The sequence below is a fragment of the Gossypium hirsutum genome, chromosome A08, assembly GCF_007990345.1.
Source record: "Gossypium hirsutum isolate 1008001.06 chromosome A08, Gossypium_hirsutum_v2.1, whole genome shotgun sequence".
Taxonomy (NCBI): Eukaryota; Viridiplantae; Streptophyta; class Magnoliopsida; order Malvales; family Malvaceae; genus Gossypium; species Gossypium hirsutum.
Window position 1 is genome coordinate 115,854,658 of NC_053431.1, and position 14,755 is coordinate 115,869,412.

The 14,755-nt window shown below is 34.3% G+C and overlaps 1 protein-coding gene across 1 annotated transcript; it reads right to left on the reverse strand.

Annotated features, from left to right (window-relative positions):
• Positions 1–10,650: 10,650 nt before the first annotated feature.
• Positions 10,651–14,490, reverse strand: LOC107931740 (vacuolar-processing enzyme). Its single transcript, XM_016863673.2, has 9 exons — positions 14,143–14,490; positions 13,900–14,064; positions 12,459–12,615; positions 12,286–12,371; positions 11,993–12,192; positions 11,776–11,824; positions 11,464–11,676; positions 11,167–11,370; positions 10,651–11,083 (listed from the first exon to the last, which is right to left on the reverse strand). The coding sequence occupies exons 1-9, from the start codon at positions 14,374–14,376 to the stop codon at positions 10,901–10,903; spliced, it is 1,491 nt and encodes a 496-aa protein (XP_016719162.1). The 5' UTR covers positions 14,377–14,490; the 3' UTR covers positions 10,651–10,900.
• Between the last annotated feature and the right edge of the window lie 265 nt (positions 14,491–14,755).

Here is a 14,755-nt window from a genome sequence, read left to right on the forward strand (position 1 = left end):
AAATGGTATGGTCAGGATGGTCACGCCACTCTGACAGGCGGCACCACCCTGATGTGACGGTGAGCAGTGACCCGCAACAGTAAAAAAAACACTGAAAAAGAAAAAAAACTGAAAACAAAAAAAATAAAAAATGGGTCATATGGGTGCCAGAGGCGGCACCAGTGTTGCCTCTGGCAGAGGCGGCACCAGTTGTGTGGGTCCCACAGGCGGCACCTAAGCACTATAAAACCAAGCAGAACCAGCAACTCCGGGAGCAAGAATCAGTAGCAAGGAGAAAAAAATAAAGGGAAAGAAAGGAGAGGAGAAGAGAAGAAAAAGAAGGAGAAGGAAAAAAGAAAAAAGAAGGTATAATTTTTTTTAAATAATGAATTTTTATATTGTTATTGTGTTTTTGCTGTTATTATTATTGTTGATTTTTATTATTTTTTGTTGTTAGTTATTAATATTGTTAGTAAAAAAACCCTTGTTATTATTGTTAGTAAAAAACCAAAATTATTGTTAGTTATTATTATTGTAAAAAAAACCTAAAAAAGCCTATTTATGTTATGTAAAGAATGTATTATTTTGTTATATGTGTTTTAGGTAGGTTTTTTACCCTTATTATTTTAAAAATAAAATAAAATAAAATAGCAAAATAAGTTGTTTGAAAGATTAAGTACCATTTTTGGCACTTTTGGCACTTAATCTTTCAAACAACCTATTTTGGCATTTTATTTTATTTTTTATATTATTAGGGTAAAAAACCCGTTTTAGGTTGATTAGATAATATTTATGAAATTTATTTGGCATGTTATAGATATTGTTAGAAATGGCAACATATTTGGTATTACCTGATGAAATAACAACTTCAGCACAAAGGGAGAAAGTTTATAAGATAATGAGAGAAGTGCAAGATTACAGAATGAAACCAGAATAAGACATTGTTCAACACGTTATGACAGTAAATAGAAAGATGCAAGAAGTGTTGTGGAAAGGTCATGAAATGATTAGGAAGAATAAAGTTCAATACTTAACCCTTAGAGGGACATTAATAGAACGGAAACATCAAATCGTTTTAGACCAACTTTGGAAGACATTTGTACCACGAACCTATTGGAATCTAGTTATATGCTTCGTAAAGTTTATAATCTCTTATGGAGCAAGGAAAATAGCGAGACAAAGTATAGGTTCACGAAAGTTGACTGGGAAGCAAAATGTGATTGACATACCATGGATGGATAAATTAGATGTTAGGAAATTACCAAGAGAATTTCTAATTTCAATACCCGTTATAAAAATTGAAGAGGAAAAAGATCCCGAGGAATTGCCAAATTGGATTGTAGAGGATGAATATGAAGAGAATCAAGAATATCTAAATTGGATTGTACAGTATTTCCCAGAGGAAGATACAGGGTCGGAGATGGAAGAAAACATAGAACTGAATTTAAATGGTTAAATGTAAAGATAAATGTTGTTTATGTATAAAATGAGAACTGAAAAACTATGAGCTTATGAATGAAAAAAATTGCATATTGAGTAATTAAATTTTTTATTTAAGTAGTTTATTTGGTGTCCGAAATTATTTTGAGAAAGTTTGTTTATTTTTTAACAAATTGAGCATTGAAGATGGATAATCAGTTTTTCGTATGCGTTTATTTCGATGGAATTATCTTGACAACAACCGTTGGATGCATATTTGAATGTCGGCAACAAATAGCAATGAGATTTAATAGAAATGTCTTGTTGGATGATATGAAGGGAAGAATTAACACAAAAATTGCTAGACGTTGTGGGAGAAGGATCTCGAAACTTTTCTACAAGTTTCCAGTTTCGATAGATCCAATCAAATTCACTGAAATGGAACTTGTAGACGACGAATACGTGGAGACAATGATCGCTCTTTACTGTGGGAATGGGAGTGACAAAAATGCACCAATTCACTTATTTGCTGAGTTAGCCGGTATAGAGGAAAATGAAGATCTCACTGCATATGGTGAAGAACATAGAGCTCAAGAACCGTGCATGGTGGCTCCAATATCGTACGCTGGCAGTGAATCAACTATACGTGGGATCGATATCGATCTTAATGTTACACCCGATATGGATGTGGTTGGTGATGATGGTTACGATAGTAGTGATCCTTGTAATCAAGAAGTCGATTGTGATAGTGATCCCGATATGGACGATGTCCCAGACGATATTGATGATGAAGACGTGAATGACGATGGAAACATTAACGCGTCTTCGGTTAGGAACCAAATGCGACGTGTTGTGATTCACAATAATCCTAGGCCACACATGTCACTCATAGACCCCGACGCAGCGCATGTAGCCGATTTCCCAGAGTACCTTGAAATACTTCCTGCTCACCGACTGGCCATAAATTCTGATCCTAAGGAGTTATTCGTCGGCCAGAGATTCGAAAGTAAAGAAGAGTGCATATTTGCTATTAAGCGGTATAGCATGAATATATCAGTAGATTATAAAGTTGCAGTGTCTAAACCGACATTATATATTGGGGAGTGTTGGAAGTCAGGGGAAGGCTGCAATTGGAGGGTATGAGCTGCATTTATTCAAAATTCGCAAATATGGGAGATACGCAAATTTGTTGGGCTTCACACATGCACATCAACACGTATGACAGAAGATCATCGAAAACTTGATTCTAAAACTATCTGTACGTGTATCATGCCAATGGTGAAGGACATGCCTACCATTAAAGTTTCAGTACTGATTGCCGAAATACAAGCACGATTTCAATATCGAGTGTCATATCGAAAGGCATGGATAGTAAAACAAATGGCAATGGAGCAATTGTATAGGGATTTCAATGCGTCGTATAACGAGCTACAGGGATGGATAGCCGCTATGCGGGAGTACGTACCAGGGACCGTCATTGAGTTACAGACATGACCTCATTACGGCCCGGATGACTAACTACAGTCGGGAAAAAGAATTTTCCATCGGATGTTCTAGACGTTTGATCCATGTGTGCACGCATCTCCCCACTGCAAGCCATTTGTGCAATTGGATGGGACCTGGCTATATGGAAAATATACACAGATATTACTTATTGCGGTTGCTCAAGACGGCAACAGGAACGTGCTCCCGATAGCATTTGCCATTGTAGATAAGAAGAACATAGAATCGTGGGAATTCTTCCTTACCAACCTGCGGAGGTATGTTATTAGCAACAATAATATTTGCATTATCTCTGATAGAGGGAAAGGATTAATTGCCGCCATTAGACGTTCCGGTGTACCATGAAGATCCGTTTACTGCATCCGTCACATCGCAGCTAACTTCATTAGAGATTATAAAAACACAGACTGGAAAAGACAATTTGTGAAAATAGGTAAACAATTGCCTTATCTTTTCAATTTAAGTTTTTAGGGCAATACTGTAACTTATATTTTCTTAATACATATACAGCGTACGAGCTAGAGCCACACATTTTTCGCCAAAGAATGACTAAACTTGAGAGTGACATGGAGGGTCAAACGAATACATCTTTCCGACAGTGGTTGGGTACTATAGAGCCGTGGCAATGGGCTCAAAGTTTTGACGAGGGCTTTCGTTATGGTCAAATGACCACAAACTTAGTGGAGGGGGTCAACGCTGTATTGTTGAAAACACGACATCTTCCGATTTCAACAGTCTTCTCGGCTACATTCTACAAGTTGGCTACCTTGATGCCAAGAATGGGTCAGCAACAAGTTAACCAGATTGAGGCGGGATACGTGTTTGTCGAAGATGTCAGGGATGCAATGGTTGCAAACTGTCGGATGGCGAGGTCGATGAATGTAGAAATATATTCACGACGCCTTGAAATGTTTCGAGTTACGGAGACCATTAGTCGTCGACCCAGTCTACCACCTCGGTCCTATGGAGTTGATCTTCGAAATAGACAATGCGATTGCAGGAGATTCCAAACACTTCATTATCCGTGTGCGCATGTCGTGGCAGCGTGTGCTAAAGTGAACCTTAATGTTGAACAATTTGTCGATGATGTGTACACACTCAATCGCATGTTAAGTGTATAGGAAAATGAGTTCCCTGTCCTGCCCAACCTGTCTACGTGGGAAGTGCCTCCGATGACTTTCGAACTTGTCCCAGACAAAGGGCTACGCAGGAATCCGAGAGGTCGTCCGCAATCAACTAGAATTCGTAATGAAATGGACATTAGGGAGAAATCCGACGGTACGTGTTGTGGATTATGCAGGTTAGCTGGTCATAATCGGAGTAAATGCCCACAGCGAAACTATCATGTCGGATAATCGTCACGATCAGGTAGGAATTGAACTTATGTTATAATGTATTTATTTTATATGAAAAAAATTATATTGTAAATATTCCTCTATTTGTTCAAAATCCATCAAGCTATTTTCTGGAGTCGCAGTTACGAATTTATTTATATCTAGAGCTACGGACTCCAAATTAAGATCTGCTAATTTTTCTAGAAACTAAGCTCACATATCTTTTTACCATAAAATTTTCAGAATTTTTGATTAAGCCAATTAGTACAGTTTATTCTTTAAAGTTACCCCTACTTTGCTGTTCCACAGCTCCGACCCTTAATCACTAAAAATAAATTGTATTACAGTACGGGATTTGGATAATGTTCTCGTTTATTTCTCTTGAAAATAGACTCATTAAGGATTCTAAATATAAAATTTTAACTCATAAATATTTTTTTGAAATTTTTAATAATTTTCTGAAATCAGAACAGGGGATTCTAGAATCATTGTGGCTTTGTCTCACAATAATTCAAATATCTCATAATATGAAATTATTTTATTTACACCGTTTCTTAAATGTGAAACTAGACTCAATAGGCTTTAATTCTATATTTTATCCAGCCTTTAATTCAATTTCTAAAATTTTTATTGAATTTTCAAAGTCGGACTACTGCTACTGTCCAAACTGTTTTTGTACAAAATAATGATATCTATCATAATATCATTTTCAACTCATCATGAACTCACCATTTCATGGATCCCATGGTCAATTACACAATAAAACTTAATATAATCATCATTCAATTCTCATGAAGCACACATAACCAAACATATTTACCAATTACCTACATTCAATCAACGAATTAGTCACATATACAAACAAGGTAATGGTTGAGTTTACATTTACTCAACTTGCATATATAACTACATATGTATCATCTATTTCATACGTCCATGAAATCTCTATATATACCGGTAATAGTATGTTCCAATTTAATTAATGTTCCAATTAGATTAATTTTGTAATGTATTTAAAGTTTTTTCCAATTTATATTACAAGACTAAGTTTGTTAAAGTTTTAGTGTTTTAATGTTCAAAAATGTCCAAATTAATCTAATTTACATTATGGTCAAATTTTGTTCCACGTTTCAAAGTTTCAATTAATCTAATTAAATATATACAAAAAATACAAACTTTTTAATATCAAAACCCAAGAAACCCCTAAAATTGATGGTTCGATGGTGTGGTCCTAGGGGTATATTTCTGCGGAGGTCGACGTTCATGTTGTGGGTGATTGTGACGACCAACATCCTCTTCAGTCACAGGTGAGGGTGTCTGATACATAGAAGAAAAATCATATGGCTCGAATGGCATCGATGAACTTGAGCCGGGAGGAGTGCCATGCTGCAGTGGATACAACCCAGTAGGAGTGGAGTACTGCAGTGGATACGGGCCGGGGGTAGTGCTATAATGCGGTGGATATGGTCCGGGAGAGGTGCTGTGCTGCGGTGGGTACGACCCAAACATATCAAACCCGTAATGGTATCCGCCCCCCGATGAGCTCGGGAAATAGTCATTGCCCACCAAATCCAGATGATAAGAAGTATCAGTCGAATGTGAATGCGATGACGAGCCCGGGAAATAGTCATTACCTGCCAAATCTAGATGATAAGAAGTATGAGTCGAATGTGAATGCGATCGTTCGGACTCAGCTTCCGGCTATACCTCGGGCTCCTGCTTTGGGTCATACTCGGCATCTGGCTGTGGATCGAGCTCTATATTGGCCACTGGCTCGTATGCCCCAGATCGCTGCACGTGCGGGGGGACTATAGTTGACTGCCCACTAGGTAAATATGGCTTCCCCATACTAAAGTACCATTGTATGTACTCTAACGATGGGCGCAAATCGGAAGACATATCCATCTGAGGTCTTCGAGCCATCCGACTCTCCTACACCGCAATATATCTCCGGTGCGTAACCCTCCAATGCTGTCCATGTCTCCCTCTCTTGTTCTTGCCGTGAACCTCCTCCCCTACTTGCATTGGCGGATCCGGGATGTACTAGATGCAACCAAACTGTCGTAGTACTCGATCCCCGTGGTACCACTCGACTACATTGAAACTGATAATTGGTGCGTTAGTGCACCACAAATGAGAATCAACGTAGGCAGACGAGGGTATAATAGCCGCAATTTTTGGTCTATGGTATGGCATCCATATAAATTGCACAATTAATACCATGATTAAAATTTAACACGGTTGGAGTAAGATATACAAAGCAATTACATGTCACGAATATTTGAATAGCTTACCCCTTCCCCGGCATGTTGTTCAATCATCAGACGATATATCGGGACAGTGTACGACTTCCCGATACCCGGATAAATACTCCATCTACGAAAACAATTTTCAAGTAAATATAGTATCATTAGAATAGTATCATTATAAAGAAATTGTCAATTACTAACAAGTTAAATTTTATCACATGTTAACTAGCGGATATACGTATGATTGGTGACTAACTGATGACAAGAATGGCATTCGATAAAGAGCCCATGATTGCAACAATACAAGGCATCCGCCCATGTCTACAGCATCAGGCTTTGTCGTCCGACAAAGCTCACGATACAACATAGCCAGAACTGCGGAACCCTAACTATAGGAGCGAACACTACGCAGATCAGCTAACAGAGGTAAATACTGGATATGAACCTTGTTGTTATTCGAATTAGGCATCAATACACCCCCTATGATATGCATAATGTACGCTCGAGCTGCGCACACCAACTCTTCTTCGGTGGCATTATCTGATAAATGCTGAAAATTGGCTTTTAGCCATGTAAATTTCAACTTCGAAAAAGTAGACTCAGCATCGCCGGCGAGGCTCCTAGTAGGCTATAACAAAGTGCAGCCGGTTCAGCTATCGCACTTACGCCCGTGACGGCATCCCCGTTGATTGGGAGCCCAAACTGTAATGCAACATCCTCCAGAGTGATTGTGCACTCCCCATACAGCAAATGAAAAGTGTGGGTCTCCAGTCGCCAACGCTCGACCAATGCGGATATTAAATCGTACCGTAAATCGAATGTTCGGGTCAATGCTGCTGACCCGAATCCAGCTAGCTCCAAGTAGGGCATCAGTCGTGCATCCGGGGAATATCCTACACCATTCACCCGACCCCTTAATATGCGGTACGAGTCCTGACAGTGTTAAATTACAGAAAATAGTTATAATAACATAATTTATTTTCTTAAATTACGTAGATCTTTTTTTAATGGAACCCTTGCTTAACAAATAACAATATATTACCGTATTATTAACTGTGTCACATATGTGAGAAAGTTCCTTATTGATCAATGAAGCCATTGCGATGCCTGCAATTTCAAAATAAATTTCGGTTATTAATTTTAATGTTTGATAGATTTTAAATATTTATTTGAATAACTTATAAAAAAAATAGCAAATAATTTTTTCGACAACACATTTTTTTCGCTATACTATATTAAAAAATTAAATATATCCAACTTAAATAAAAATATTATTATTATTTTAAAATGATAATAAGTAAAATATTTTCGTATATTATTTTAGCAAAAAATGTTTAAAATGTATTATGTAAGTATTTTTTATATTAATTTAATAAATAACCCTGATTTTGGCACTTTCTTCGTATTTTTTTATTTTCGTATCTTATTTTTTAAAATATATTATTTTCATATTTTATTTCTTTATATTATTTTAGTACATAATGTTTCAAATGTATTATTTAAGTGTTTTTTTATATTTTTTAATAAATAACCCTGATTTTAGCACTTTATTCGTATTTTTTTCGTATCTTATTTTTTAAAATATATTATTTTCGTATTTTATTTCTTTATATTATTTTAGTACATAATATTTCAAATGTATTATTTAAGTGTTTTTTTATATTTTTTTAATAAATAACCCTGATTTTAGCACTTTATTCGTATTTTTTCGTATCTTATTTTTTAAAATATATTATTTTCGTATTTTATTTCTTTATATTATTTTAGCAAAAAATGTTTCAAATGTATTATGTAAGTGTTTTTTTATATTAATTTAATAAATAACCTTGATTTTGATACTTTCTTCGTATTTTTTTATTTTCGTATCTTATTTTTTAAAATATATTATTTTCATATTTTATTTTATTTCTTCATATTATTTTAGTACATAATGTTTCAAATATATTATTTAAGTGTTTTTTTATATTTTTTCAATAAATAATCCTGATTTTAGCACTTTATTCGCATTTTTTTCGTATATTATTTTTTAAAATTTATTATTTTTGTATTTTATTTTTTATATTATTTTAGCAAAAAATGTTTCAAATGTATTACTTAAGTGTTTCTTTATATTAATTTAATAAATAACCTTGATTTTGACACTTTCTTCGTAGTTTTTTTATTTTCGTATCTTATTTTTTAAAATATATTATTTTCGTATTTTATTTCTTTATATTATTTTAGTACATAATGTTTCAAATGTATTATTTAAGTGTTTTTTATATTTTTTTAATAAATAACACTAATTTTAGCACTTTATTTGTATTTTTTATTTTCGTATATTATTTTTTAAAATATATTATTTTCGTATTTTATTTTAGCATAAAATCTTTCAAATGTATTATTTAAGTTTTTATATTAATTTAATAAATAACCCTGACTTTGGCACATTGTTTGTATTTTTTTATTTTCGGATTTTATTTTTTAAAATATACTATTTTCATATTTTATTTTTTTATATTATTTTAACATAAAACTCGTCAGCACCACTTTCCCCAAAAATTTTTTTTTCGTATTTTATTTCTTCTCGTATTTTATTTTTTCATTAATATATTTTTAATACTTTATTTTTATACTATTTTTTGTAAAAAGTTTAAAACTCCCATCACATAAAAAATAAAAGAAATTAAAATAATCAGGATATAATAAGTCAAATAAATTTAAAAAATATTTTTAAACAACCTAAAACACACTTAACAAATAAATTACATAAAATAGTAACAATAAAACATTCTTTACACATAACATGCTTATTACTTCAATGAAAATATAAAATAAATGCGAACATACCTTAATATCTCTTCTTAATCAAATAACACATTGTAAAGAAATAAAAATAAAAATTATATCTGATTTAAATCTAAATCAATCAACAACAAAATTACTAAAACAAATAACTTAAACTAACATTAATTACTCAAATTTATAAAAAGAAAATTACTTTTTTTTTTCTTTTTCCTTCCCTCTTCTTCTTCTCCTCTTTTTCTTTTTCTTTTTTCTTCTCTGCCGGCCTCCTTCTCCTCCTCCCCTTCTTTTTCTTTCTTCTTCTTATCTTCTTCCCTTCTTCTCCTTTTTTTTTTCTTCTTCTTCTTTGTTCCCGAAACTCAAGCTTGGGGACCATATATTATGGTATATGGTCCCCTAAACAAAAAAAACAAAACCCCTCGGCATGAGAGGTCAAATCGGCCTGAAAAGGCACCTGGCACTGGTGTCGCCTTTGCCAGAGGCAACACTGGTGCCGCCTCTGACACCCACATGACCCATTTTTTATTTTTTTTCGTTTTTAGTTTTTTTTTCTTTTTCAGTGCTTTTTTTTATTGTTAGGTGTCACTGTTCACCATCACGTCAGGGTAGTGCCGCCTGTCAGGGTGGCGTGACCACCCTGACCCTACCATTTTCGTAATTAAATTTTAATTAGATTTTTAGGTGTATTATTTTAAAATTTTGCCACCCTGACCCTACCATTTTTGTAATTAAATTTTAATTAGATTTTTAGGTGTATTATTTTAAAATTTTTTAATTTTTTTATACTTCTTTAGTAAAAAACCCAAAAACCCCACCTCGGACCATGTCAACAAACAAACAGTTGCAGATTAATCGCATGAGTCTCCTGTTCTACCTGTAATTTCTTATTATACACTATAAAATTTCTCCTTTAAAACTATTCTATTCTCTCTTTTAAAATTATTATTAATAGTTGACGTAACTTTTAAAACATATGAATAATTTTAAATATTATATAGAAATAATAAAAAACTATAATAAAATTAATATTAGTCGATTAAATCTTTCCAACATCATATTAATTAAATCTTTTCCACATCATATCAGTTAAAATAAGCCCATCAACTTGGCTCAAAAATATCAAAATATGAAGTCTACCCTACGGGGAAAAAAAATAAATCTTCCAGCAAATCTTTTCAATTCTTTTCAATCAAGTCTTTCCAACCAAACAGATCTTTCCATCATATTTACATATATCTACCTGACTATACTTACTGTGTTTAAAGATAACCTCTTAAATTTTGTTGAGGCAACAAGTTGAACATTTTATTTTTAAATATAAATATACTCTTTAAACATTTAACACTTGAAAACCTCGAATTTGAAGACATTTAGATAATCTGTGCAATTAAAATAACTACTACCATTACTATTATTTTGAATTTAATGTGCATGCAAATATTACTTGCAATGTTGAAGACACCACTTCCATCCGTTTACCTTAAAAACTATTTATGCATAAGCTTGATATACAAACTGCTGCTATGCATTTACAATCCTGTAAGTATGCAGGATAGAGATGCGACTGGCAGAAAGAAACAAACATATATGACTAGCTTTGGAAAGATTCAAATGTAATGGTAGTAAATGCAATCAAGCACTATAGCCTTGATTTGAAGGATGCCATTGAATCGGACCATGGCCGTTGCATGCAGCAGTACAAGCTTCCTGCATTAAGACTTGGGAAACACCACTATTGCAAATGTTGGCGAACGCACGCATGTGTTTCATGCCGTATTGTGTCAATGACCCACAGTGTGTTTCGAACAAGCGGACCTGGAATCAAGATATGGTTGCAACTTATAAGCAAGGACCAATGCACAGATAGTTAAATCTCGAAAGGAGAATTTGACTCATACCACGGATTTCAAGCATTGCCAGTCATCAACAAGGGGCAAACCAGTTTCCCTTACAGATTTGAGAATGGCAGAGCCTTTTGCTGGTCCATATAAAAGTGTTCCAATCAAATCAATGCTGCCATCCAAGTGGATTCTATGCCTTTTTGTCTCAGTTATCTGTTTGAGTATTTCAGTCTTCTTTGATCCATCTTCAGAATTTTTGTACTGCATATCAAATGAAATGAACAACATCCATATCATGTATATACCAAACAAATTGCTACCTTCTGTCATTTAAATTCATAAGTCCAAACCTACCATATGCCATAAAAAGAGAATATCTGCATCTCTCTGATTAAATGCTTCCATGGGGGTGTTGGGGCTCAGCTCATTTGGAGGAAGGTTTACGGTGGCAGGATCAAAACCTTGATATAAATAAAGCTTTTCCAGTTTAATGCTCGTGTTCCCATACTCCATCACATGCGATCCACCAAATGCGTAAGCATTGAAATTGGAAGTCCTTTCCTTTACCTGCATGATGGAAATTCAAGAATTTTCGCATGATGAAAGTCTCTCTGGTTATAAGCCCCAAAATAACTCCAAAATTTGCTGAAAATCTTTTATGCTTACTGATTCATACTGTTGCTCTACAGTTTCTCTCTTAAGATTGTGAGTTTCACTGCCAATCATAAAGAGTATAAAAAGCTATGAGCACAACTTGTTTGTAATAACAACTAATTCACGATGGAAGGTTATTGGCTATTTCTTCCCCAGAAAAACAAGTGATAGCTAGTGGGAATTGTGATAAAAAATTTCATTCAACTAGAAAATCCCATTAACTGCATACCTGTCTTCCATCCAAGCCACACTATACAGATCTCCTAAACAAGTGATAAACTCTGGAGGTGGAGGAGGTTCCATCCCAGGACAATAAGTTCCCCAGCTACTCTCTTGAGCATTCGATGCCGTTGTTACATAAACGTCAAGATCTTTGGGCATTATGCCTTCAAAGATACTCCCACTTTCACAAGCTTCTACATATAAAACCTAGTGGCATCCAAAACAAGAAATTGTAAAAGATAACGGAATACATCCTAGTGCAGGGCATAAGTAATTTTTGAAGTTAAAATACTATGTTACCATCTCTTTGTAAGTTCCTGCAGCATGTTTCTTCTTCAAGACATCAAGAAAATCCATAGCATACAGGAATGGCATATTTGGCATCCCTACAATCGAAATTCAAATGGCTTGGAGTTTCAAGAAAGTTATATGTTAGTATAATGGTGCAGCAAAAAGGAAGTCTTTTGACATACCCAGAACTCCAGGGCCTCCATGATCCGAGTAGTATATGAATATTCTGTCATTGGGTTTGCTATCAATTACCTTTCCACTTCCACCACTCAGTGCATCTTTGTTACCAAGAAGTACTGCATACAAATTTGCAGCAGTTACATGCTCACCCGTGTAATCCTACCATTGCCGTCCCATCAATACGATCAATATGATTTATTTTGCAGTAAGTTAAAATGATGAACTAGAAAGATTACTACTGCATTCTATAGCTTCCCACTTAAGTTGGGACTTGGGAGTACATTTATCCCAAGGAAAAGGTGACAAAACCTATTGATATAATCAATGCCTTTGGTTTGCTAGTCAGTCTACACTAATGATTGTTGAACTTGTTAAACCATTAATTTTTTTAATTATTTTTAACTAATTTATCTAGTTTGATTAAATAAATTATTAAAGCTCTATAAAAGTTAAGAAAAAACATTAAAAAAATTTGGTTTTTTAAAAACTGTTTAAAGGGCAACTGATCTGTTAGACTGAACATTCTGGTCCGCATGAAAACTCAAACTGTTGAAAAACTTGCAAATAATTAGGACTAAGAAAAACAAAACAACTAAGCAGCTAGTAACCAATAGCTAGCTAGTCAATGCATGTATATCAAACAAACGGGCAATTGTGAACATACAACCAGAGTCAAAATAAAAGGGAGTATTTTAAGGTCGCACAACTAAATTATATGTTGATATAAGATTTTTTTTTTTGGTGCTTAGCTATTTTCTTTCTAACTAACGGCTGCAATTGCCTTAAATTTCAATTTTTCTGTCCCAACTTTTGGTTGAAATGTCGTCTTTTATTTTGCCTTCACTGTTCATTCCCAATAAATTATCTGGGTTTTTTTTTAATGAAATAATAGGGAGAGTGACATTTAAGATTGTTAACTTGTGTTAATAAATTAATGAAAGCCAATTAAACCTAGCATCACATCCATTAATCTAATCACTATACTTAGAAAGCAACAATAATGACGTAAGGCCCACCGTTCTTATCAAAACCAAAGTGCCCATCACTATCAAATCCATGTCAAATATGAAAGCAGCCAAACAGCTCAAAACACCACAAATCATGATTAGATTATTAATTATGCTAAATATCAACCATCCATATTATTTTACAGGTATATACGGCAGATATTTTTTCTTATTTAAGCAAAAAAAAAAAATCTATCTGCCCCTTGGATTCCCTTATTTTCTTTATACAAGAATTTCCGCTTGTAAACATCAAATGCTTGAGTCAAAAAAATTCCAGACCATTTCTAACCCAAGTATTTAAAAACTGGATGCTTAAATAATCCTTACTAAAACAAGTACTTTGATGAAGCTAATAACTCAGAAATTAGGTTGGTATGATGGAGATCGATGAGTATGCTCACTTTCCATGATGAGTGAAAGAAATGTGAAATTTTACCTTAGGCACGCCAGCATAAACATCATCCCCTTGAGGATGGTTGATGATAACTCCTGGTCTGGGATTCAGCTCATTCATGGCTATGTCATCGTACATAAACACCACTATGTTCTCTTCCTTCAATCCTCCTTTCCTTAACAGCTGATAGGCATGGCATACATCTGCCTGCACTTATATAGGTGTTGTCCCATGTTAAACAAACTATATAACCACTGTTATAGTTTTTAGTAAAGGCTTAATTACCTGATGCCTGTAATTACCGTAGCCAGATGAACCAGCAACAAGAACGGCCCATCTTGTTCCAACTTGCTGCTCATCTAGTTCCTCCGGTTCATTATTTTTGTCTGTTGGCAGCCGGATTCCAGACTCCCACTGGTTCAACCGACCGGCTCCTTCAATATGATTTGCCTCAAAAAGCAGTAATATCAAGAAAAACAAAGATGGGTTCTTGATGAAAACAGAATCGTGTTTTGCCATAGGTTTTAATTAAACATAAAAAGTGAACCGGTTAAAGAAAAGCCAGCAACAGGGTAAGAAGGAGAAATGAAGAAAAGAGAAAGAAAATACAAGGAAGGGTATAAGAAATGAGTACAGGTACAAGGGGGAGTGGGAAAGAGGTTTTTAAAGTGGAGGTATGAGATGCCATGCAAAAGAAGAGGTTGACATCTGTGAAAATAGTTTCAGTTGTGGGTCCAAAATTCCTGTTCTTTAAGCAAATGGCTTTTCATTTATTCATTTATTCATTTATTTATTATGCTCCATGGTTTTGGAGAAACATATGTTTACTACTTTTTTTGGTGCAAGTAGTTCGATTTTTCAGAATTTTTGTTTACAACATGCTTCTACATCTTTCCAT

What these genes read in the sequence shown, in the direction of transcription:
- LOC107931740 (XM_016863673.2), bottom strand. Translation starts at nt 14,376, where the DNA reads ATGGCAAAACACGATTCTGTTTTCATCAAGAACCCATCTTTGTTTTTC. An exon ending in ACGGTAATTACAGGCATCAG is followed by an intron (nt 14,065 to 14,142) that starts GTAATTAAGCCT and finishes ATATAAGTGCAG; the next exon opens with GCAGATGTATGCCATGCCTA. An exon ending in TTCTCTTTTTATGGCATATG is followed by an intron (nt 11,371 to 11,463) that starts GTAGGTTTGGAC and finishes TTTGATATGCAG; the next exon opens with TACAAAAATTCTGAAGATGG.